Source organism: Mastigoproctus giganteus, chromosome 8 (assembly GCF_048544385.1).
Source record: "Mastigoproctus giganteus isolate SK-2022 chromosome 8, ASM4854438v1, whole genome shotgun sequence".
Lineage (NCBI taxonomy): Eukaryota > Metazoa > Arthropoda > Arachnida > Uropygi > Thelyphonidae > Mastigoproctus > Mastigoproctus giganteus.
The window spans coordinates 98,886,045-98,911,141 of NC_143582.1; the positions used below are offsets into that span (position 1 = coordinate 98,886,045).

The window sequence follows — 25,097 nt, forward strand, 5'->3', positions numbered from 1 at the left end:
TTTCTTACTAGGACACTTTCATTACCTTTAAAAGTCAGCACTATACATATACAGTACCTATTGCAACAGTGCAGCTGAGCAAAAAAAAAAAAAAAAAAAAAGGATAAACTATAGCCATTATCACAACAATTCATGTTGAGGAAAATGGACCATAATCTGCCACGCTGGTCCAGTGCGGGGTTGGCAAGTTGACCATATTTAGCAGTCAGTGAGCTTGAACTCCGGTCTACTCAGAGAGCATGTGCTACTTCACTCCCGCTCCTGACCACTTGGCTACCCCGGCAAAAACCCGTTAAAACCAGAAACTGAGAATCACACCAGACAATATCCTCAGTCTGTAGCAACACTATAGCAACAGTGATTGTACTCTCAACATAGTATTTTGTAAAAATTTTTCTTACTAAATAAATGTCAAATTAACAATAATAAAATATTTTAAGAATACTGTAAAATTGTCAAACTTTGGCCGTTTTTGAAATTAAAATGTCGCAAAATATATAATTTTCCTCTAATCACTCACAAAAGAAAGGATTTTCTAGCGAAGATTTGCATGGAATTTTGTAGAATATCGTAGAAAGTTGAAAAACAGAAAGCACCTTTTTTAAATACAAAGATTTATATATAAATTTTTTAGCTTAAGTGAAGGTGCTTGCGAATACCCTATTCAAGATAGGACGCAAGCAAAATTTATTTTCTGAATAGCACAATGGTGCTCACCAGCACTAGGTTAAGAATCCTGCCCTAACCAAAGAATTCCTCATGAGTGAATGTAGATAAGAAACACTCATTCAATTTGTCAGCAACCAGAGCAAGATCATCAATAGTCAAACCATCACATTGAGTGTATTAATCTGATCATTCCCATTCATTTAGTGTTACACAAAAAAAGAAATCTTTGCTGTTTTTCATTGTAATCTTAGCCAAAGAATTCTCATATTCTGTCTTCCCGTGCCTGACCTCCTATGTGACGTGATTAGAGACTAGTTTATATCTACTATAGGCTTTGTGTTGCCTGATAATTTATATGCATCCCATGAAATTTTCTACTCAGCCATAAGTCACAACTGACACAGCAGCCACAGGCAGAGGCAAAAGTGATTCTTGCATTGCTTCTACTGGAATGAGCAGCAGTCTGGAAAGCGAGGTGCTGAGGATTACAAAGACTGTTGGGAGTCACCAAGGAATAAGTAAATACATAGGTTGTGTTAGGGCAAGAGTAAGAATAGGTGCATGTATACATTCATATACACAAATGCTAGGAGTATAGTAAATAAATTTGATGAATTTGAGGTGCTGGTGAAGACATCAAAGGTGGATACTGTTGGGATATCAGAGACGTGCTGTCACACAGAGATAAGAAATGCAGAATTGGAATTTGGGATGTACAATGTGTACAGAAAGGATAGACAGGATGGAAAGGGAGGATGGTCATGCTGTTAGTTAAGAAACATACAAAATCTGACAAAGTGCATCCAGTTGATATGGGTGGACAATGCAGTGTTGAGTCATTTTGGTGGGACATAGGCACTGGGACACCGAAGTTGAGAGTAGGAGTGCGTTATAGGCCTAATGACTCTGATGAGTACAATGAACAACTGTACAGGGAAATAGAGTGAGCCAATAAATCATAGTCTCATAATGGTGGATTTCAACTTCCCAGATATAGATTGGAACTTGTGGTTTAGTCACTAGCACACTATCGAGATTTCTGTTGATTTATTGGATGATTGTTTTCTAGAGAAGCATGTTCAAGAGGCAACCAGATGGAATAATACACTTGATCTGATTATCAGCAGTGATTATTGGTGCATTAAGAATCTGCAGATAAAGAAACCACTAGGTGGCAGTGATCACAGTGTGCTGATGGGGGAATTACTCAAAGATATACATACAATCAGGGATAAAGAGAAAAGTTTTTGCTTTCATAAAGGTGACTATAGTGGTATCAGACAGTTTTTCAATTCTATACGGTGGGACCAACTGTCCATGTTACCAACAGCAAATTCTAAATGGGAATCATTCAAGGAATTAAGCTTGGAAGCTACTAGGCTTTTCATACCATCTAAGAAATACTGTTCAAGGTTTAGGCCCAAATGGATGTCAGAGGAAATAATGAGACTCCTGGCAGAGAAGAAAACTGCATGAGACACATATAAATGATCAGGAGACAAAACAGATGCCTATGGTAGAGATAACATAGTCTGTAATCAAGAGACAAAGGAGATTAGGCAAGCAAAGGTCGATTAAGAGAAATCTTTGGCAAAGGATGCAACGAAAGACACTAAAGAATTCTTTACTTATGTAAACTCTAAAAGGAAGGGAATGAATCAGATTGGTGCACCTGATATCGATGGTTCGATTGTTGATGGGCTCAGGTAGCTGACAAACTGAATGAGTATTTTCAAACTACGTTCACATATGAGGAGTTATTCACGGAGGGAAATGCCAGAAGTTTATCAAATTATGGCAGGGAGCTAAATGTTTTTGTAATAATTGAGAGGAAAGTGGTGGAGAAATCACTGCAGTAAAACATAAGACAAGCACCTAGAATGGATGAAATCTATCCAGTTATATTAAAGCAGGAAGCAAAGGAAGTAAGCAGGCCCTTAGCTATGATTATGAAGGTATCTTTTTTTTTTTTTTTTTTTTTTTTTTATGAAAACCCCCAAATATGAAAGGTATCAAAACCTATAGTACTTAGTACCGTGCATGGGTTAGAGGAGAAGTATGGGGGAAGGGGGATGCTGGAAACTTTGCTCTAGAGACTAAACATGGGTTTCACCACTTCAAGCCTCCATTAAGGTATTTCACCGGTTGATGAAAGTCATCTGCCACCTACACAAGGGAGGTCCACACTAACTGGACTTTTGCAAATGTTTTTCCTCCAATTCACAAAGGGAAGATCGAAAGGTGACACGACTAATTACAGACCTGTTAGTTTAACTTCTGTTACGGGGAAAATAACGGAAGCACTGGTTAAAGAGGCATTGCAGGATCATCTAGACAAAACTGCAGTTGTAATTTAGACACAGCATGGATTTGTTAAGGTGATGTCTTGTCTGACCAATTTGATTGGATATTATGATGTGGTCACAAAGTAAAATGATGCATAAACTAATTTTGATATCATATACAGTAAAACCGTATCTGCGGAGGATATGTTCCAAGACCTACCGTGAATATAAACAACCACCTGCTGACCCCATATATAACGTGATTTTCTTATACATACATATATGTATAATAAAGTTTAACTGATAAATTAAACACACAGCAAGACATTACCAACATTGAATACGGTAATAATAAAGCACAGCAGACTCTCGATTTACCGGGATTGTATCTATTATCTTGCAACCCCGCTGTCTCGCAACATCTACTGCTCAAAACGAAAAAAAAAAAAAAAAAAAAAGACCAAATGTTTAGTTTGATTTAGTGCATCACATCGATTGTTGTGTTCCGTCGCACCGCAAAATGGCAAATTTTGTTTTGTAATTTATGTCAGGGATATCGGATTTTTTTTTTTTATGGTAACTATTTCTTTCTTTTTTTTTTTTTTGTTTACATAGTATGAACCAGAGCTATAATGCTCAATATATTCTACGTTGATATCAATATTTGTAAAACAATCAGAGAAGTTTACCTCAATATGATATGTAGAACTTCCGTATGATACTCTCCAAATACGATAATAATAAAGTAAAACAAATAAAGTAATAAAGTTAAACAGACCTGTCAGTTTAAAAATCATGAAAATGATGGGCAAACAAGAGTTGTGCATTCAAATTAAACAAAAACTTGAAATTATTCAAAAGTTTGAAAACAGTCCATCCTTTAAATCTCTAAAGAATCATTATAATGTTGGTGACCAAAACATATAAGCAACATTGTAAAAAATAAGAGGAAATTCAATTTAAAATTGACATCATAAAAAATAAAGGGAAGCATTGCATTAGATACATGAGTAGTATGTGTTGTTTTTTTTCCGTGGTTAACCACAGGTAACTGAATCAGCAGATACCGAATCCAACTGTACTTGGATTTAGGAAAGCTTTTGATACTGTTGTACATGGAAGACTACTATAAACGTTGGAGCAGTATGGCATTAAAGGCAAGTTGCTATAATGGATAAAATGATGGTTGCGTGGGAGAAGGTTGAGAGGAAGTACAGCCAATCGACATGGCTGGACAGTGCAGTATCGAGTCAGTTTGGTGTGACATAACCACTGGGAAAGCAAAATTCAGAGCAGGAGGATGTTACAGGCCTATAAGTCTGATGAATATAACAAACAACTGTAAAGAGAAATAGAGTGGGCCAGTAAATCAGAGTATCTTATAATGGGGAATTTGTGGGTTGGTCCCACACACACACACACACACACACACACACACACACACTAGCAAGGTTTTTTTGGATTTCTTGGATGATTGCTTTCTACTATTGAATACATCATGAATTGTCAAACTAATAGAGTAAGCTTATCTGTGAAGAGATCTAAACCTCCCAAACACTTCCGAGTTCATTTCATAAATATACATGGTCTCAATTCTAATCTCAACTATGTCCATTTCCACTTGCAGTCTGCCAAACCCCATGTACTTTTTCTGACAGAATCTCAGTTGATTCAACCCCTGCTCATCACAGTTACCCAAATTATTCGCTGTATGATTTCTTTCGCCTCCAAAGTGGTACTTGTGCATATGTCTGTTCCGATATTCCCTGTCATAGACTTGGTAATTTGGAATCTCCTCTTATTCGATCTTCTTCGGCTTAAAATCTCTCTATCTCATTGTGTCAAATTCATCTGTTGTCGCTACTGTTCTCCCAACTCCACTATTCACTTGGAGCTCTTTGCCTTCCTCTCTTTGCAACTTGACTTTCTCCTGTCCAACTTTCCTAACAGTGATGTAATTTTTCTTGGTGATTTTAATGTTCACAACTCCAGCTGGCTTCCATTTTCTAGTCACACTGACCCAGCTGGTGGAGATGCTGAGGCTTTTGCAATTACAAATGACCTTGCACAGTTTTCATTTACCTACAATAATACCGGACAATGCTAACCATGCAGCCAACATGCTTGATCTTTTTCTCACAAAGAACCCTTCGAAGTACACAGTAGAAGTGAGTGGTCCTTTAGGCACCTCAGATCACAACTTGGTGATTGTCTCTTCTCCAACGGAGCCTTTATCTCATGGCTATTCCCAACCTCGTATTGTTTGGCATTACAAGAATGCAAAATGGGGAGACATGCAAGATTTCCTTTCTTCTTTTCCTTGGTCAGATTACTGTTTCAAAACATCTGATGTCAATGTTTGCTCAGATCGTGTCAGTGAAATTATTCTTGTAGGAATGGAATCCTTTATTCCATACTCCACTTTAAAATCTCATCCTTTATCTAAACCTTGGTTTTCCAATAAATGTGCTAAGGCTGTTCAAGAGAAGAATGTTGGATATCATAATTGGCTTGTTTCCAAATCTTTAGTTTCATTTTCTGCCTACACGAAAGCCCGCAACAATTATAAAGCAGTTATTAATCAGTCCAAACTAGAGTTTGAACAGGCTAAGAGTAGAAAACTTGCTTCTTGCCTTCATGGTAGCCGAGCATTCTGTTCTCTTGCCAAAGCTATTGGCCGCAACTTTTATCCATCTCTGCTCCAACCTCTGTCAAAACCATTTGATTCTGTTGTCACTTCAGTTAAGGATAAAGCTGACCTGCTAGCATCACATTTTTTTTCCAACTCACGTAACTGACCTTAGTGAAACACCTCCCACCATTCCTAGCACACTCCATTCAATGCCTCCTGTGGTCTTCCATCAAAAGGATATCAGAAGGATTTTGATGAATCTTGATGCTAAGAAAGCTCCAGGTCCTGATGGTATTTCTCCACTTGTTCTCAAAACATGTGCTCCTGAACTTACTCCTGTTCTTTTCCACCCTTTTTCACTTTCTTATTCCAAAGGTGTTTTTCCTTCTGCTTGGAAATTTGCTCATATCCAGCCAGTCCCTAAAAAGGGCGACAAATCTCTCCCATCCAATTATTGTCCGATTGCAATTACTTCTACTCTTTCTAAAGTAATTGAGAAAGCAATTAACCCCCAACTCTTAAACTACCTAGAAACCTTCTGTCCGATCAACAATCGCCAGTATGGATTCCGTCAGTGTCGATCCACTGTGATATTCTGGCTTATGTTACCCATTTATGGACAAATTCAATGGAAATGTTTGGGGAAACACAAGCAGTTGCTCTTGACATCTCAAAGGCATTCAATAGTGTTTGGCATAAAGATCTCCTAAACACCATCTTATGGTTTGTCAACTGTTTTTTGTAATTAGTTATCCAGTTTTCTTTCTGATCGCTCACTGAGGGTGATGTTAGGTGACTCGGTGTCTTCTAACTTTTCCACATGTCCCCCATGTCCTGGGGATGTCCCCCAAGGTTTAGTTCTTTCCCCCACTCTTTTCCTCTTGTATATTAATGACCTTCTTCTATTGACTGGAAATCCTATCCATAGTTTTGCCGATGATAGCACACTGCATTCCACTTTCCATTTTGAGAAACCTTGCTCTGCTCAATCAGCTTCAACTTCTCGAATATTCACTACCAATTCTTTAAATGCCGATCTCCAGGCAATACTCCAGTGGGGCAAAGTCTACTTAGTTGATTTCGATCCTTATAAAACTCAGTCTTGTCTTAAATCTCGCAAAAAGGATTCTTCTGCTCCTATGCTTATCTTTGGTGTCACTCCAATTTCTAGGCAAGATGATATAGCTCTTTTGGGGATTACCCTGACTTCTAACCTCTCTTGGCACAAGCACATTACAAATATTGCTTCCTCTGCATCTAAAAAATTTGGTGGCTAAGATAAAGAAAACAAACATGAGAATGACGAGAAATGTCGGATAACTTACGTGGAAAATTAGTTTTACGACACCAGACTCTAGCGCTGCTCACTCGGTAAACAGACGGTGGGTGTTATCGGTCTGGACCCAAAATCAAGAAGGATATATTGATTGACAGGTTGACATGGCAAACGATGAAATGATTGGTGGTGGGCGTGACAGAGTACAAGCTACCATGTAGTCATTGGTTGGCATTATAATGTGTATTTATGAGTAAATAATAGTGCATAATAGTTTTATAATGGCCATAATTATGAGAGCTTCTTGGCCTCATGGGAGGTACCCATAGACTGCAGATGTGCAAATGTGACCCCAATTCACAAAGGAGGATCAAAGGGCGACACAAGTAATTACAGACCTGTTAGTTCTGTTCCAGGGAGATTAATGGAGGCACTGGTTAAAGAAGCAGTGCAGGATCATCTATACAAGACTTCAGTTATGGCTCGCAGAGAGCATGGGTTTGTTAAGGGGGCAAGTCTTGTCTGACCAATTTGATTGGATACTACGATGTGGTCACAAAGCAACTGGATGCAGGGAATAACTTTGATATCATATATTTGGATCTTAGAAAGGCTTTTCATACTGTTGCACATGGAAGACTGCTGCACAAATTGGAGCAGTGTGGCATTGGATGCAATTGCTGCTATGGATAAAGGGATGGATGGGAGAAGACAGAGTGGTAATTAATGGACTCTGCTCTTTGTGGACAAATGTTATTAGTGGAGGTGATCTGATTGAGATGTATAAAGCCATGAATGGTTTGAATGTATAATGTTCTTCCTCTTGCTCAGTATAATCGCCTGAGAGGACAAATTCAAATTGAGGAAAGACAGTTGTAGGATAGATGTGCGGAAGTTTACCTTTAGCCAGCAAGTGGTTGATTGTTGGAACAAACTTGCATCTGTTGTAGAAGTTGATAGCTTAAACAGATTCAAGGCAGAACTAGACAACCATTTGGAGTGAGTGGATGGGTGAAATGAGAAAGGGTTTTTTTTTTTTTTTTTTTTGGCTGATGCTATATATCTTGCATTCTTGCATCATGTAACTTTACTAATGCTAAAGACAGAGTGGTTAACAGTGACCACTGGTCTTCATGAACTAATGTTATTAGAGGAATTCCCCAGGACCCATTGTTGTTTTCTGTATTTATCAATGATATTGATGAAGGTATATCATATCAGGCTTAATGTTCGAGTTAGCAAATGATACAAAGGTTGGTAGGGTTGTTAATGGCATTAAGGACAGTACAGTATTGCAACAAGCTCTAGAAAAATTGAACAGATGGGCTGAGAGGTGGCAACTGAAGTTTAACATTCTCCTGAGTCCATGGATGCTCTCATAATTACAGCTAAGGGTTTGCTTACTTCCTTTGTCACCTCCTTTAATATAACTGGATAGATCCCATTCACCCCAGGTGCCTTTCCTCTGTTCAACTTCAACAATTTCTCCTCCACTTTGCTCTTAGTTATTACAAAATCATTAAGTTTCCTGTTAGAATTTAATAAGATTGTGTCCTTAACTTCCCTAAAAAATTCCTCATGTTTGTTTATTTGTTTTTTGGTTTTTAGGAGCATTAGCAACTAAGGCCATACTGCTCCGGGGATATGCGGTGGTCATTCCCTGACCTTTTCACATCCTCCATATTTGGTGGTCATGGGCTCGAACCCAATTCCTCATGTGTGAATGTAGGTGCAAAATACTCATTCAGTTTGTCAGCTGTCTGAGCAGGATCATCAACAGTCGAACCATCAATATCAAGTGAACCAATCTGATTCATCCCATTCCTTCTAGAGTTTATATAAGTAAAGAAATTCTTGATGTTTTTCTTAGCCTCCTTTGCCAAAGATTTCTCGTAATCTGCCTTCTCCTGCTCAACCTCCTTTGTGACTTGATTACGGTCTAGCTTACATCCACCATAAGCTTCTGTGTCACCTGATAATTTATATGCATCCCATGGATTTTTCTTCTCTGCTACGAGTCTCATTAGTTCATCTGACATCCATTTAGGCCTAAACTTTGAACAATATTTTTTGATCGGTATGAAAAGCCTAGTAGCTGCCACGAGTAATTCCTTGAATGCTTCCCAATTAGAATTTGCTGTTGTTAACATCATCAGTTGGTCCCACTGCAAAGAATTTAAAAACTGTCTGAGACCACTGCAGTCACTTCTACGAAAGCAAAAAACCCTTCCCTTTACCCCTGATGGTAATTATTTTCTTCTTTATGTGGCTTCCTCAATGTGAGGGTGCAGTATCATGTATCTCCAGTTCCCTCTATCATAAGCATTCCTCTTGGTCTCAGCATAGTTTTGTGACCTCGTCTAGATCCTTATGTCTTTAAACCACGTTCTTCTTCTCCTTCCTCTTGATCTTTTTCCCATGATCTTTCCGTCAAGGAATGTCTGTGTTCTTTGTCCAGCTGATCCTCTTAGCATGAGTCCTCCTAGTCTCATTTTTCTTTGAATTCATTCAATTAGTAAAGATCTTTGTGTTCTGATTCTGTGTAGGACATCAACGTTTGACATGTGCTCTGTCCATGATATTCTTAATGTTCTTCTGAAGCACCACATCTTGAATGCTTCAATCTGTTCTTGCACTCTTTTCTTATAGGTCCAACATTCACTTCCATATGTAAAAACTGATCAAACCAATGTTCTAATCATTCTTTTCTTTGTTTCAATTCTCTCAGGAGGTCTTTATTCTCCAAAAGGCATCTTCGGCCATGGCTGTTATAATTTTTATTTCTCTTTCCTGATTTCCAGTGTCAGTAAGTTAGGTACCCAAATATTTGTATTCTGTTGCTATTTTCATGTTGTTGATCGCAATGTCTGGTTCAGTTTTACTGACTTTCTTAACTTTCATATATTTTGTCTTCTCTGCATTTAGTTCAAGGCTGTAGTCTTTTGCCTTCCTCAATTAGAAAAACCAGTAGGGTGAAAATGAACTGAACCAAATAAAATAACAATAACAAAAAAATAAAGGGGGGGGGGGGTAAAGAATAAAAGGGTAGTGTTGAAGCAACGTTCCTAAAATAATTTAGAAATTAAGCCAATTAAAAGAAATTTAGTGGTGCCCCCTCAATGGCACCTGTTTCTGAATTATGTGAAATCTCACTAAGGTAGAAACGTAAACTAACAACATTACATGACCAAATAAACTGAAAATTAATAAAATAAAATAGACTGACCATTATGGCCCATCTCGACAGAGGACCACGAGGCCAATAATAGGGAATCACTGGCATTTTGAACGCTAAACAAATCCAGTTCAACTACTGTTTTGTGAGTGGTGTGGTTTGTCCATGCGAGTACTAGACTTTCTGTTTTATTATTATTTTTCGCTGCATAAGGACCACCGCTATGCAAATCTATTGCATCGGCGGTTTGATCTTAGTATCATTCCGTCGTTGCATGGATTTGTTTAGCGTTCGAAATGCAGTTTATTTAACCTATCAACTTCCACGACGAGAGATGGAAGTTTGTTCCAGCAATTAACCACCCGCTGGCTAAAGGCAAATTTCCGCAAATCTATTCTACAGCTCTTTCCTTAATTTGAATTTATGGCCCCCTTAGATTTGCAATCTGAACAAGTGGGAGAATCCCATCAGAATTCAGCATGCTCAACCCATTCAAGGCCTTATACACCTCAATCAGATCACCTCACAGGTGCCTAGTATCCAGCCGCTGCAATTTGCAGAACTTAAGCCTCTCTTGGTAAGAGGATCCCTTCATTCCCCTCACCAATTACCCTTCTCTGTACACATTCAAGCAAATCTACATCTTTACTAAAATGAGGCCTCCACACCTGTATGCAGTACTCAAGGCATGGCCTGACCATTGCCTTATACAGAGGGACAATCACCTCCTTTTCCCTGCTAGCAAAATTCCTGTATATCATTGACAAAATGCCATCACCTGCTCTGGCAGCCTGTCTGCATTGCTCAGAAAACTTCATATCTGACTGCACAATTACTCCAGGTCTTTTTCATTTTCTACCACCCTAAGTTGCTTTAGCCAGTGGCGGAGCACACACAGAAAATTCAAATAAAATCAGTGAAATGTTCTATAATCAAGGTCAAAGCCCGATTGTTTTTCTCGGGAATAATTAGAAAATACATACTTGAACTTACTTTTTTGCTGTTTGTGCATTAATTAATTGATTGATTTTTCTGAAGTTTAAAGTTGGGACAGCAAAAATGTAAGTTCACGTATGCATTTGAACCAGTCTCCAAAACCTTAACAACTATGAAACTCTGCTCACGAATGAGACAAAGATCCTATTAACATTAAATTAATTCATAACACGTTATTTGTGCTAAAACACAGCAAACTAAAAGACCTTAAAAAGATCTGCTTACCATACTCCTTCAAAAGCCTGCACTAAAACACACCATAGAAGACAATTAGATTTAAAATAGGATACACAAGCCCCAAAAATAAAACGAAAGAATACTGCATAACAAAATATCAAAAAGCCTATTCGGCCATGTCAATCTAAAAGATATTACTGATAAAAACCACTAAATATTTGCCTATTGACAAAATGAATTAGAGAAAAGGCATAGATATGTAAGGCCCATTGGCTGGCTATGTGCAATTACAAAAAACACAATAGCACACCTGAATAAGATTGAACTTTCTTGTTTCTGCAAAGAAGCCAAATATAAAGCATTTATAGATCCACTCACAAGAACATACTTACAGCGGATCTTAATATAGAATGAAAAATGAGATGAACAACATTTCTTCTTTTCCTTGGTCGGATTACTGTTTCAAAACTTATGATGCCAACATTTGCTCAGATCATGTCAGTGAAATTATTCTTGTAAGGACAGAATCCTTTATTGCACATTCCACCTTAAAATCTCATCCTTTAACAAAACCTTGGTTTTTCAATAAATGTGCTAAGGCTGTTCAAGAGAAGAATGTTGCATATCATAACTGGCTAGTTTCCAAATCTTCATATTCATTTTCTGCCTACACCAAAACTCGCAAAAATTGTAAAGCAATCAATCAGTCCAAACTAGATTTCAAACAAGATAAGAGTAGAAAACTTGCTTCTTGTCCAACTTGTCCAACTGAGCATTCTGGTCTCTTGACAAAGCTACTAGCCGCAAGATTTGCCAATCTCTACTTTTCTTCCAAACAGTTGTTCACTCTGTACAAATCGCAAATCCACCCTACCATGGAATATTGTTTCCACATCTGGAAACAAAACCCCAAGAGGTGATGTGATTAAGGTTTACAATGCTCTGAGAGGAATTAGGAAAACGAATGAAGATAGAATTCTCATTGTTATAAAGAAATCCAGAACCAGTGGTCACAAATTCAAATTACAGGGGTTGAAGTTTAGGTTAGATCAGTGGTTTTTGACCTTTTTTTAATAATGGCACCCCTCTCAATTTTAGTCCTGTTACATCTGATTCTCTCTTTTATTATATTATGTTTATATTATATTTTATTAATATATATATATTAATAAAATATGTTATGTGATATGTGATAGTTATATGATATTTATACGAAACTTAACCATAATGTAATGTTGTACAAAATGAAACTATCTTTTATAATGTGAGGCTTTTTATATATATATATTTTTTCATTTTGGAATTGTAAATAGAATGATCGGTTGACATATGTTATCATTGTGGTTTATGAACACAATAATAAAAATGTACCATTTATAATGAAATAAATACACAAATTTAAAAAATATATATGTTTAAGTAACTTAAACCCAAATTACGTGGAACCCTGGAATGAAGGTTAGATTGTAGTAAGTTTTCTTTTAGCCAGCGAGTAGCTGATTGCTGGAACAAATTGCACTCGCAATTAGTTGAGGCTGACAGTTTCAATAAATTCAAAGGTCAACAGAATACTTACCTGTGTGAGGACAGTAGCATATAATTTATATTTCCTTATCTACTTAGATGGGTTTTTTTTTTTTTGCCAATGCAGCAAAAGCTTGTGGTTTCCTTGCACTATATGGTAAATACTATCACTATAACTATTACCACTTTGCCCATTGGAGGCTTGAAGTGGTGGAACCCATGTTTAGTCTCCTGTTTAATCTTTTCCATCATGCAGTATGACAGGGTTATGATGGACGTCATAGCAAGATCCAATCTTCCTTACATTTTGAGTACATAGCTCTAAAATGATGTTTGCAGGCCATCAGCTAGATAGTCCGCCAGACCAAACCTATTGGAAACTCTCTAGGAGGCTTCCAGACCAGTTGGTGTATAATCTCGCTGCCTCTGCATATGAAACTCTCTAGGAGGCTTCCAGACCAGTTGGTGTATAATCTCGCAGCCTATGCATATGCTACATAGTGACTGGATGGAGTCCAAGTAGTGTGTGTATACAAAGGGCATTGTCGAATCCATGTTATGTCAAGGAGCTAAGTATATCTTACCATGTGTATGTCATATCCAAAAATTTCTTTACTTTATTCAACATGTCCTCCCACCTTTTCTTACTACTGAATACATCAAACTTAGTCAAACTAACAGAACGAACTTATCTGCGAAAAGAACTAAACTACCCAAACATTTCCTCATTCATTTCACAAATATATGTGGTCCCAGATTTAATCTCAATTATGTCCATTTTCATGTACTGTTTCTAACAGAATCCCACTTATCAGTCGTTTCAACTACCACTTATCCGTTGTCCGAATTTTTCACATTTTTATGATTCCATTTGCTTCAAAGTCACTGGAAAAAATGGTCATGGACATTTCTGACTTCAATATATGGGATGTATGTTCATGGCACATACCCCCTGCACATCTAAAATGAACTCCAATGGTAGTTAAGCATTCCTACAGGCTTGTCTTACTGGACCATTTCCTGCCCAATCAAATGCTCAACAGAACCCAAGGACTTGATGCTAAGCTATTTGCCACCAGTGTAGCTTATGGATGCCATATGCTTCTAATGACAAGCTACCTTGCTGATTCATTTGACTAACTTTCAACACCTGCTGCTCTTCAACTGGCTTCAGCACCACCAGCTATGAATGGACAACCAATCATAAGCAGCACTTGTGCATATGTGCGTTCTGATATTCCCTGTCAGAGAATTAGTAATTTAGAATCTCCTATTTTTGATCTTCTCTGACTTAAAATCTGTCTACCACATTCTGTCAAGTTCATCTATTGCCTCTATCATTCTCCGAACTCCACTAATCACTTGGAACTCTTTCACTTCCTCTCTTTGAAAGGTGACTTTCTCCAGTACAACTTTCCTAACGGTGAGTAATTTTCCTTGGTGATTTTAATGTTCACAACTCTAAATGACTTTCATTTTCCAGTCATATGTACCTAGCTGGTCAAGATGCTGAGGCTTCTGCAATTATCAATGACCTAGCACATACTGTTCATTTACCAACTAGAATATCAGACAATACTAAACAGGCAGCCAACATATCTGATCTTTTTCTCACAAACAACCCTTCTAAGTACACAGTTCTAGGGAGTGGTCCTCTGGTCACAACTTGGTGTCGGTCTCTTCTCCAACGGAGCTTTTCTCTCATAGCCATTCTCAACCTTACGTTGTTTGGCATTACAAGAATGCAAAATAGGATGATCTACAAGATTTCTTTTCTTCTTTTCCTTGGTTGGACTACTGTTTTAAATCTTCTGATGTCAATGTTTGCTCAGATAATATCAGTGAAATTATTCTTGTAGGGATGAAATTTTTTATTCCACACTCCACCTTAAAATCCTTTCTCTAAATCTTGGTTTTCCAAGAAATGTGCTAAGGCTATTCAAGATAAGAATGGTGCATCCACATTCAAATCTCCAGATTCATTTTCTGCTTACACCAAAGCTCATAACAATTGTAAAGCAGTTATTAATCAGTGCAAACTAGATTTTGAACAGGCTAAGAGAAGAAAACTTGCTTCTTGCCCTAATGGTAGATGAGCATTCAGGTCTCTTGCCAAAACTATTGGCCGCAACTTTTGTCCATCTCTATTCCCACCTCTGTCAAGAACAAATGGTTCTATTACCAAGTCAGCCAAGGATAAAGCTGATCTAATAGCATCCTACTTTTCTTCCAACTCGTGTATTGATGATCCAAGAAATGTGCTAAGGCTGTTCAAGATAACAATGTTGCATCCAGATTCGTTTTCTGCTTACACCAAAGCTCATAACAATTGTAAAGCAGTTATTAATCAGAGAAAACTAGATTTTGAACAGGCTAAGAGAAGAAAACTTGCTTCTTGCCCTAATGGTAGACGAGCATTCAGGTCTCTTGCCAAAACTACTGGCCGCAACTTTTGCCCATCTCTATTCCCACCTCTGTCAAGGACAGATGGTTCTATCACCACGTCAGCCAAGGATAAAGCTGATCTAATAGCATCCTACTTTTCTTCCAACTCGTGTATTGATGATCCAAGAAATGTGCTAAGGCCGTTCAAGATAACAATGGTGCATCCACATTCAAATCTCCAGATTCATTTCCAAAGCTCATAACAATTATAAAGCAGTTACTCCTGTTCCGTGTTTCCTTTTTTCACATTCTTAATGCAAAGGTGTTTTCCCTTCTGTTTGGAAATTTGTTCATATCCAGCTAGTTCCTAAAAAGGGTGGCAAAACCCACCAATCCATTGTACTTACTTCAACTCTTTCTAAAGTAATGGAGAAATCAATTAACCAACTCTTAAACTATGTAGAAACCTTCCATCTGTACACCAGCATGGATTCCGTCACAAACGAATAATAATAAGACAGAATATCACAAGTGATATTCTTTGTTATTATTATTATCATTAGCCATATAGTGCAAGGAAGTCTGAGGCTTAACCTCTGCACCAGCCAAAAAAAAAAAAAAAAAAAATTCCTGCGTTACCCTGAGAGAGAGAGAGAGAGAGAGAGAGAGAGAGAGAGAGAGAGAGAGAGAGAGAGAGAGAGAGAGAGTCAGAAGTAGAAGGGAATCACCAAGAAAGAGAAGAATAATGATACTGAGCTCAGGACCCTGGGGTTGCCAAGCCCATACTCATTGGATGGTGAGCCCCTGTGGATAATTTTACCCACTAATGACAAATTCAGTAGAAAGGTTTGGTGAGACTCAAGCAGTTGCTCTTGACATTTTAAAGGCTTTTGATTGTGTTTGGCATAAAGGTCTTCTAAATAAACTTCCATCTAATGGTATGCCAACTGTTTTTGTAATTGGGTATCCAGTTTTCTCTCTGAGTGCACACTATGGGTGATGGTCTCTCTCTCTCTCTCTCTCTCTCTCTGGCACTGACCCTCTTTAAAAATTACAGCTGTGAATTACATGCTCCAAAAAAGAGATAAGTGTTTGCCTTTTTATTTACCTAATTGTTATTTTAAATTGTACTTTATACATAGTCTTATAGTTATAGTTGCGCTGGTTATTTTATTTTTAATTTAGATAAAGTTATTGTAGATTACTACTTAATTAGCATTAGTAGAGGCATATGATGCAAGAAAGCAAGCTTATGCAGCATCAGCCAAAAAAAAAAAAACACAACATCCACTTCACCCCTCCGTTTGTTCGAAATACCTGTCCAGCTGAGCCTTAAATTTATTTAGGCTATCAATCTCCACAACAAGGCATGGAAGTCTGTTATACCAACCAACTACCCACTGGCTAAAGGCAAATTTCCGCACATCTATGCTACATATGTCTTTCCTCAATTTGAATTTATGCCCTCTCAGGTGATTATTCTGAGCAAGAGGAAGAATCCCATCAGCATTGAGCATGCTCACACCATTCAAGACTTTGTACACCTCTATCAGATCACCTCGCCGGTGCCTAGTCTCCAGACACTGTAATTTGCAAAACCTTAAGCCTTTCTTCGTAAGAGCAACCCTTTGTTCCATTCACTAATCTTGTTGCCCTTCTATGTACTTGTTCCAGCAGCTCTACATCCTTCTTGAAATGAGGCCTCCAGACCTGTATACAGTACTCAAGGTGTGGCCTGACCATTGCCTTATACAAGAGAATAATCACCTTATCCTTGCTAGAAAAATTCCTGTATATCATTGACAATACACCATGAGCTACTCTTGCAGCCCATCCGCACTGCTCAGAGAACTTCATACCTGCCTGCACAATTACCCCCAGGTCCTTTTCATTCTCTACCACTGTCAGTGTAGTACCACAGAGTTGATACGTTGCTCTGGGGTTGCTGTTTCCCATATGTAGTACTTTACATTTGTCAATGTTAAACTTCATTTGCCACCTCTCAGCCCATCTGCTCAACCTTTCCAGATCCTGTTGCAGCAGCATAGTGTCAGTAGTGTCCTTGACAACCCTTCCAACCTTCGTATCGTCTGCAAACTTGGACATTAAGCTTGATATACCATCATCAATATTATTTATAAATACAGAAAACAATAATGGACCCAACACTGAACCCTGAGGGACTCCACTAATAACATTAGTCCACGATGAGCAGTGTCCATTGATTACCACTCTCTGTCTTCTCCCCCTCAACCACCCCTTTATCCATAGCAGCAATTTGCCTCCAATGCCACACTACTCCAATTTGTGCAGCAGTCTTCCATGTGCAACAGTATCAAAAGCCTTTCTAAGATCCAAATATATAATATCAAAGTTATTCCCTGCATCCAGTTCTTTTGTGACTGCATCATAGTATCCAATCAAATTGGTCAGGCAAGACTTTTCCTTAACAAAACCATGCTGTGTCCGAGCTAAAAAACAATAAAACAATAAAAACAATTTCCAGCTGTGTTTCTGCTAGTAGAATCTGTTATAAACTGGTAGTAAACTCGATCTAATTGCATTTGCAATAATACCGATAGCTGGAATTGTGTGGGTTATTATGGTGAAATGTATTTCCCCTTCACTGACATAAAAAACAAATACATTTTCAGAATCTTCTCTTCATTCCTATCGTGTTGCGCTCAGTTGGGGTGATTCCGCGTTCAACTGCCATTTCTTGTAAACACAAAGCAGCCGAATTGTGCACAAGCGAATTCGGTTCATGTTATATACGATATCGTTCTTCTATTTATAAATCGTGTATGATCGAATTCGTGTAGTGTAAACACGTGTTATACGAGGACTGATTGTACTCCCAAACTATTCAAGTTTATATAGTAACTGCTCACATGGGAACGAGTAAAATGCTTTACTAATATCCAAATGCACTACGTCAAAATTGTTCTCTAAATCCAGCTCATGAATAACTGTGTCAAAATAGCCTACTAAGTTAGTTAAGCATGATTTACCCTTAACAAAGCCATGTGTGTGTCCTTCGGAATGCATATCTATCTAAATGTCCGTGGATTGCACTCTTTATCATTGCCTCTAAGATTTTTCCTACAACTGAAGTCAGACTAACCAGTCAGTAGTAGTTACCAACTTCACTCTTAGAACCACTTTTACGTATTGGCAATAACATTGGCACTTCCCTGAGTCCGAAGATGCCCTAGTAATTAACCTAAATGGTTTAATACACTCTCTCGCACCTCCCTCAAAACTACAGGGTATATGCCATCAACTCCGGGAGCCTTACTTGCCTTTATACTCAAAAGTTTTTCTAATAAAAAATAATCTATAAAATATTATACCTACACAAATAGTAGGTATAATATAACTATACCTACTTAATCCTATTGTTGAGATATCTTCAGTTTTTAACTTGCTAAAATAAAGCTGATGGCATAAACATTAAAAAATATATATATTAAACACAAAAAAACCCCTGCAAATTAACAGTCTACTTGCCAATTACAACCTTTGGGAGGCTGAATAAGCTGTGATCCTGCAAAGAGCTCTCTCTTCTGTATTGGAAGAATAACTGTTTCTCTGATTTCCTGGATGACATCATCAAGTCCAGCAATATCCTCCCAAGATATGTTAATACTTGATGGATCCACTAACTGGGCTGCAATTGATAATTCATAATCTGAAAGCTGTTAATAAAAAAAATAATAATAATGAAATGTGTTTTTTCTCTCTGGAAATATGATAAATTTAATTAATAAAAGCCCCACCTATCTGACAGTTATATTAATTCCAACTGATATACAGGAAAACTAAAATATAAAACTCCTCATTCCACAATTATCTAAGCATAAATGCAATTTATTGGTTCAAGATAGGGGTTATAATGACATCCAAATAACTCACAACTTTAACTTTTCAGACTCACTTCAAAGCTTGTTATTAAATGTCATTGCTTTCTTTCTACTTTTTGTAGAATGTGTAGTGTTATATTCTCCTATCTATTTAAGACCAAATAAAGTTTAGTAAGCTACAGACTGGAATGTTGTGAAGACCATGATGGGAGTCAACGTGATGTAAGTGAAAAACAATCCACCAAGAAATGGTCATTATTTATGGAAAAAACTTCCCAGTTACAGCAACGCTGCATATTGGTATAAACAATTCAAGTGTGGAAGAAGCTTAGTGCATGATGAAGAAATACCATAGGATGCCCAGCAACTGCCGAAACAGAAGAGACTGTTGAAAAAATTGAGGCATTAATCCAGAAAAGTGCCATATTAGCATCAAAGAACAGAGCTCCAAATTAGTACTAGGGTCTGTGGAGAATGTCCATCAACAGTTGCATAGAGTAAATTGTCTGCTAGATGGATTCCCAGATTTCTGCCTCCTTACCAGAAGAAGGAAAGGGCATAATGTGCACATAAAATGTCGATGTGCCAGGAAAAGCAAGGAGTTTTTTTCATGACTAGTCACCATGGATGAAACTTCAATCCATCTCTATGATCCCAAAACTAAACAAATGTCAAAACAATGGAAGCATGCAGAATCCACCCCTCCCCCAAAAAAGGCAAAGATGCAACCAAGTGCTGGCAAGGTGATGCTGTCAGTTTTTTGGGATCAGATTACCTTCAAAAGGGCTATACTGTGACAGCAAAGTATTATTTCGAACTCCTCATAAAGCTAAGTGCTGCTATAAAAGTAGAAAGGTGAGGAATGCTGTCAAAAGTTGTGTGGCTGCTCCACGATAATGCCTTTGCACATTCCTCACATGCTGCAGTGAAGTGCACTTACAAATGTGGGTTTGAAATATTGCCACATCCTGCTTATTCCTCCAACCTTGAATCCTCAAGGATTTCTTCATCTTTCCTGCCCTCAAGTCCTTTCTTCAAGGGAAAACACTCTGCTGCTGGTGCTGATAATGAGGTGATTTCTGCTGCCGAGTCATGGTTTGAAGGATGATGAGAGGACTTCGATCCATCTCTATGATCCTAAAACTAAACAAATGTCAAAACAATGGAAACTTGCAGTCCCCCCACCCCCCATCCGAAAAAGTGCTGGCCTGCAGAAGTGTATTGAGAGGTGGCTATGTTGAAAAAGCATAATAAATGGTGTTTGTTTCAACCTTCTATCATAGCTACTTCTGGGTGAATACAAATCTTTTTGAGCTCCCGCCCCCTTGTACTTACTTTTATTTTTTTATCCACTTTATATTTTTATTGTTTTATTATTATTTTTGATTTATTTTATTCTTTTATTGTTATTATGTTTATTTTTGTTGACGTACAGCAGAAGCCTGTGACTTCCTTCCACTATGTGATTAATGCTAATATTATAACAATTTAGAGATAGTCAATAAATTTTATCCCTCAAGTAGAACTAAACATTCATGATTATTTTTTTTTTTTTCTTTTAATTTAAACTGATTGTGTGGTTTTAATGTTTATACAGGAGTTTAATGTTTTTTTTTAAAGCTGTGACTGCAGGTCCCCATCCGATCTCAGATGCTTGGTCTTTCGCATGCATGCGCCAAGATAACAAATGATCTCTACTGTAAATGCTATCATGCACTCTGTGGTTTTACTATCCTGTCATCATGACTCCAGTCAAAAAGGCCTGTCAGGTTCAGGAAAGTAAAAATTTTAAAACAATTAACATAATTTTAGCATTTGTTTTTTAAGGACGGATTTATTGCACTCATGGATTTTGGTTGGTGGTTTGATGTATTTGCAGTCAGGTTTGGGATTCTTGGACTTTGATTCAGGGTGCATTGGATCATTTAGTTTTGTCTTCTAGTGGGAAGAATTCATTTAAATTAATTTTAAACTCATTACAACTACAGAAAAAATTAGTACTGAAGTGTTCTACAGGACATCATAGAGGCAATTCCTCTTTTAATAGTGTTGAGATAGTACATTTTGATATCGTACTTGAAAAGTCTGATGATGTTCAAGGAAGTTTTGTGAGAATTATGACAGGTGACCTCATAACCCCAAAGAGTTCTTTAATAATGCCAAATCCCCATGTAGTATTGAAGGCTTTTTCTATGTCAAGACTTTATCACAAAGTGTTCATTATTCACATAAAGATTACAAATGGTGGTACTGGCCTAGACCCGGGGTTCGAGTCCGTCACCACCAAATACGGAGGATGCGGAAAGGTCAGTGAATGACCACCGCATATTCCCGGAGCAATATGGCCTTAGTTGCTAATGCTCCTAAAAAAAAAAAAAAAAAAAACCAAACCTGGCCTCGACCATAAGACAGCTAGACAGAATCTGTTTTTTTTTTTTTTTTTTACAATCCAAATTGACTTTATCCAACCATGTTTTGGTTTCAATGTTTGTTTGTTATTTGGTATTTAGGAGCATTAACAACTAAGGCCATATTGCTCCGGGGATATGCAGTGGTCATTCCCTGACCTTTCCGAATCCTCCGTATTTGGTGGGAACGGGCTCGAACCCCGGTCTAATCAAGAAGCGTGTGCTACGCACTACTGCTCCTGCCCACCTGGCTATGGAGGTGCCTTGGTTTCAAGACTCTATAAGTCACCTGTGTATCATCCTTTCCAGTGTCTAACTGAGGTGCAAGTAACTAGTTCTTTCTGGGTTTGCAAAAGGCTTATGTTAACTGAGTGATGCCATGAGGTTGGAGACATCCATTCAAGATAGATCAAATTAAAGAACAGTAATGATAAATTCAGAGCAGTAATGTTGAGTTGTTTTAGCATTATGTAAAAGATTCTATCAGTCCAGCTGCCCTGTTGGCCAATCTGTTCGAGGCTTCTTGAAGTCAGATGATATTGAAGGGTTCGTTGTAAGCAAGAGATTAAGAGATAAGAAAAAATTATCTTGTATCTTTCTGCTAACCTTCTGATTTTTAGAAAAGAACCCTCATAGGTGGATTCTGCAGAAGCCCATGAGCAAATGTCTGCAAGAACGGATATTTCCTCAAGGGAAAATTTCTTTTTCATTGTTCATTAGGATTAGGGAAGGAGCAGCTGGTGTTCTTAGTTATAGTAGAAGCAAACCATATCCACGAATATTTTTTTTGGCTTGTCTTCTAAATGGTTGTGCTTTAGCTTTGAGTTTCTGATAAAATATAAAAGTTTTAAGGTAGTGGGAAAGCTTTGAAACATCTGTTTCCAGGCTTGCTTTTTTTTTTTTTTTTTTGCGTTGGCATAGACTTCATTCCACTAGTGTTTTGCATGTTTGTGCTCATGCTGTAGGTTGTGGTATTGTTTGAGATGCTGCTGCCAGGATTTGTTAATTAGTCACTATTGTATGGTCTAAGACTTTCCACTCTATACAGGTTAATCAAGTAGAGGGACAGACAGAGGTCAGAAAAAGTGGAATTAGCATTAGTAGAGGCATGCAATGCAAGAAAGCAAGCTTATGCACGATAATGTCAAGACTTTAAATCAGCCAAAAAAAAAAAAAAAAAAAAAAACCCTCCCATTACACCCCTCCATTCATTCCAAATGCTTGTCAAGCCTTAAATTTATTTAGGCTATCAACTTCCACAACAAAAGATGTAAGTCTTTTCGATCAATCGACTACCCACTGGCTACAGGCAAATTTCCGTGCACCTATTCTACAACTGTCTTTCCCCAATTTGAATCTGTGCCCCCCTCTGGTTCTTAATCTGAGCACGAATCCCCTCAGCATTCAGCAAGCTCAAGCCATTCAAGACCTTATACACCTCAATCAGATCACCTCACAGCTGCCTACTCTCCAGGCGCCTGCAATTTGCAGAACTTAAGCCTTTCTTGGTAAGGGCACCCCCTTGTTCCCCTCACCAATCTTGTTTCCCTTCTTTGCACTCGTTCCAGCAACTCTACATCATTCCTAAAATGAGGCCTCCAGACCTGTACACAGTACTCTAGGTGTGGCCTGTCCATTGCCTTGTATAACGGGATAATCACCTCCCTGTCCCTGCTAAATTCCTATGTATCATTGACAAGACTCCATGACCTGCCCTGGCAGCCCATCTGCACTGCTCAGCGAACTTCATATCTGACTACACAATTATCCCCAAGTCTTTTTCACTTTCCACTTCACTGAGTGTAGTACCACACAGTTGGTACATTTCTCTTCGGTTATTGCTACCCATATGCAGTACTTTGCATTTATCCGTGTTAAACTTCAGTTGCCACTTCTCAGCCTATTTCCCAACTTATCTAGATCCAGTTGGAGTAGCATACTGTCTTTACTGTCATTAACAACTCTGCCAACCTTTGTACCATCTGCAAACTTGGACATTAAACCTGATATACCTTCATCAATATCATTGATAAATATGCAAAACAACAATGGGCCCAACACCAAACCCTGGAGAGCGCCACTAATAACATTTATCCACGAAGAGCAGTGTCTATTGATTACCACTTGTCGTCTCCCACTCAACCACCCCTTTATCCATTGTAGCAACTTGCCCTTAATGCCATACTCTCCAATTTGTATAGCAGTCTTCCAAGGTGCAACAGTATCAAAAGCTTTCCTGAAATCCAAGTATAGGATATCAAAATTATTTTTGGCATTCAGTTCCTTTGTGACCACATCATAGTATCCAATCAAATTTGTCAGACAAGACCTCCCTTTAACAAACCCATGCTGTGTCTTAACTATTACTGCAATCTCATCTAGATGATCCTGCAATGCTTCTTTAACCAGTGATTCCATTATTTTCCCCAGAACACAAGTTAAACTAACAGGTCTCTATAGGTAACCTTTTGAACCACCTTTGTGAATTGGTGATAACATTTGCACACCTCCAGTCCATGGGGACCTCCCCCAAGTCCCAGCAAGCTCTCATAATTGTGGCTAAGGGTTTGCTTACTTCCTTTAATATAACTGGATAGATCCCATCCACCCCAGGTGCCTTTTTTATGTTTCACTTAAAGATGTAACTACTATCAGAGGTGAAGGGAAGGGTTTTTGCTTTCGTAAAGGTGACTACAGTGGTCCCACAGATTTCTTGGGTAGACCATGATTTTTTTTTAATAGACTCCACGCTATAGTAGCACTCCATAGTCTTTAGTATACAGTACAATATACCGAAGATTATGGACAACGTTTTTTGCTTGAATCCATCGCAAATTGGTGGCGTAAACTCATCTGACTCTTTTTTTAACCAGCCCAAAATAAAAGCATATTGAAAAAAACCACACTCCTGTAATCAGAAATTACAAAAAAACACTGTGCTACTATAGTGCTGGTAGTGCTATAGCAGCACATTTTTTTTTTTTTTTTTTTGGGAAAGAAGGATGCCGTGTCCGATGTCCTATTTTGCACTAAGATCTAGAATTATTTCAAAGGTTGTCATCTTCAGTATCCATGCATGTGGCACGGGTAGGGCCTTCATTTTTTTCTAAAGGTACTTGATGCTATTGTTATTGGTTTGTCAGCTTTATGACATCAGCTTGAGTAGATATCAAGCAACATGTAAGCAGCTTTTGATTTGATCTGATTTGGATTTTTAACAGCACATTAGCAGCTGAGGTCATAGCATACCAAGTCAACAAGTATGGAGCATTTGTGCACAAATGCACCTTAGTACAGACTGCATCACGTGCTTATCTGCTTCTTGGTAAGTTACTTTCAATTCTGTTTTTGTATCTATATTTACTTTCCTATTTTACACAGCTCACAGTTTTTCAAACTGTGTTGCCTTGGCATTTGCACAAAAAAAAAAATCACAGTGCAGGCTTCTCCATAAATCAGTTTGAGCAGCTATCGAGAAAACAGTAAGGAACATTTGTGCACAGTGCCTTGGTACAGACTGCATCATGTGTTTACCTGCTTCTTGGTAACTTGCTTTCTGTTCTGTTTTGTATTTCTGTACTTGTTCTACTATTTTCCCATAGCTCACAGTTTTTAAAGTAAGCTGCGTGATTGCCTTTGCAACTGGGACATAAAAAAGTTACTTGAGTGTGCTCAGATGAACCACAGTTTGGGCATATCATAGTGAC

At 38.0% G+C, this 25,097-nt stretch overlaps 1 protein-coding gene across 2 annotated transcripts in view; it reads right to left on the bottom strand.

Annotated features, from left to right (window-relative positions):
* The window catches only part of LOC150081735 (outer mitochondrial transmembrane helix translocase-like), a 235,089-nt gene that overhangs the window by 123,953 nt on the left and 86,039 nt on the right, over positions 1-25,097 (bottom strand). For both annotated transcript variants that reach the window (XM_090378839.1, XM_090378838.1), the window contains exon 3: positions 18,640-18,817. In XM_090378839.1, the coding sequence (XP_090234965.1) occupies positions 18,640-18,817 (178 nt within the window). The remainder of the gene's footprint in view (positions 1-18,639; positions 18,818-25,097) is intronic.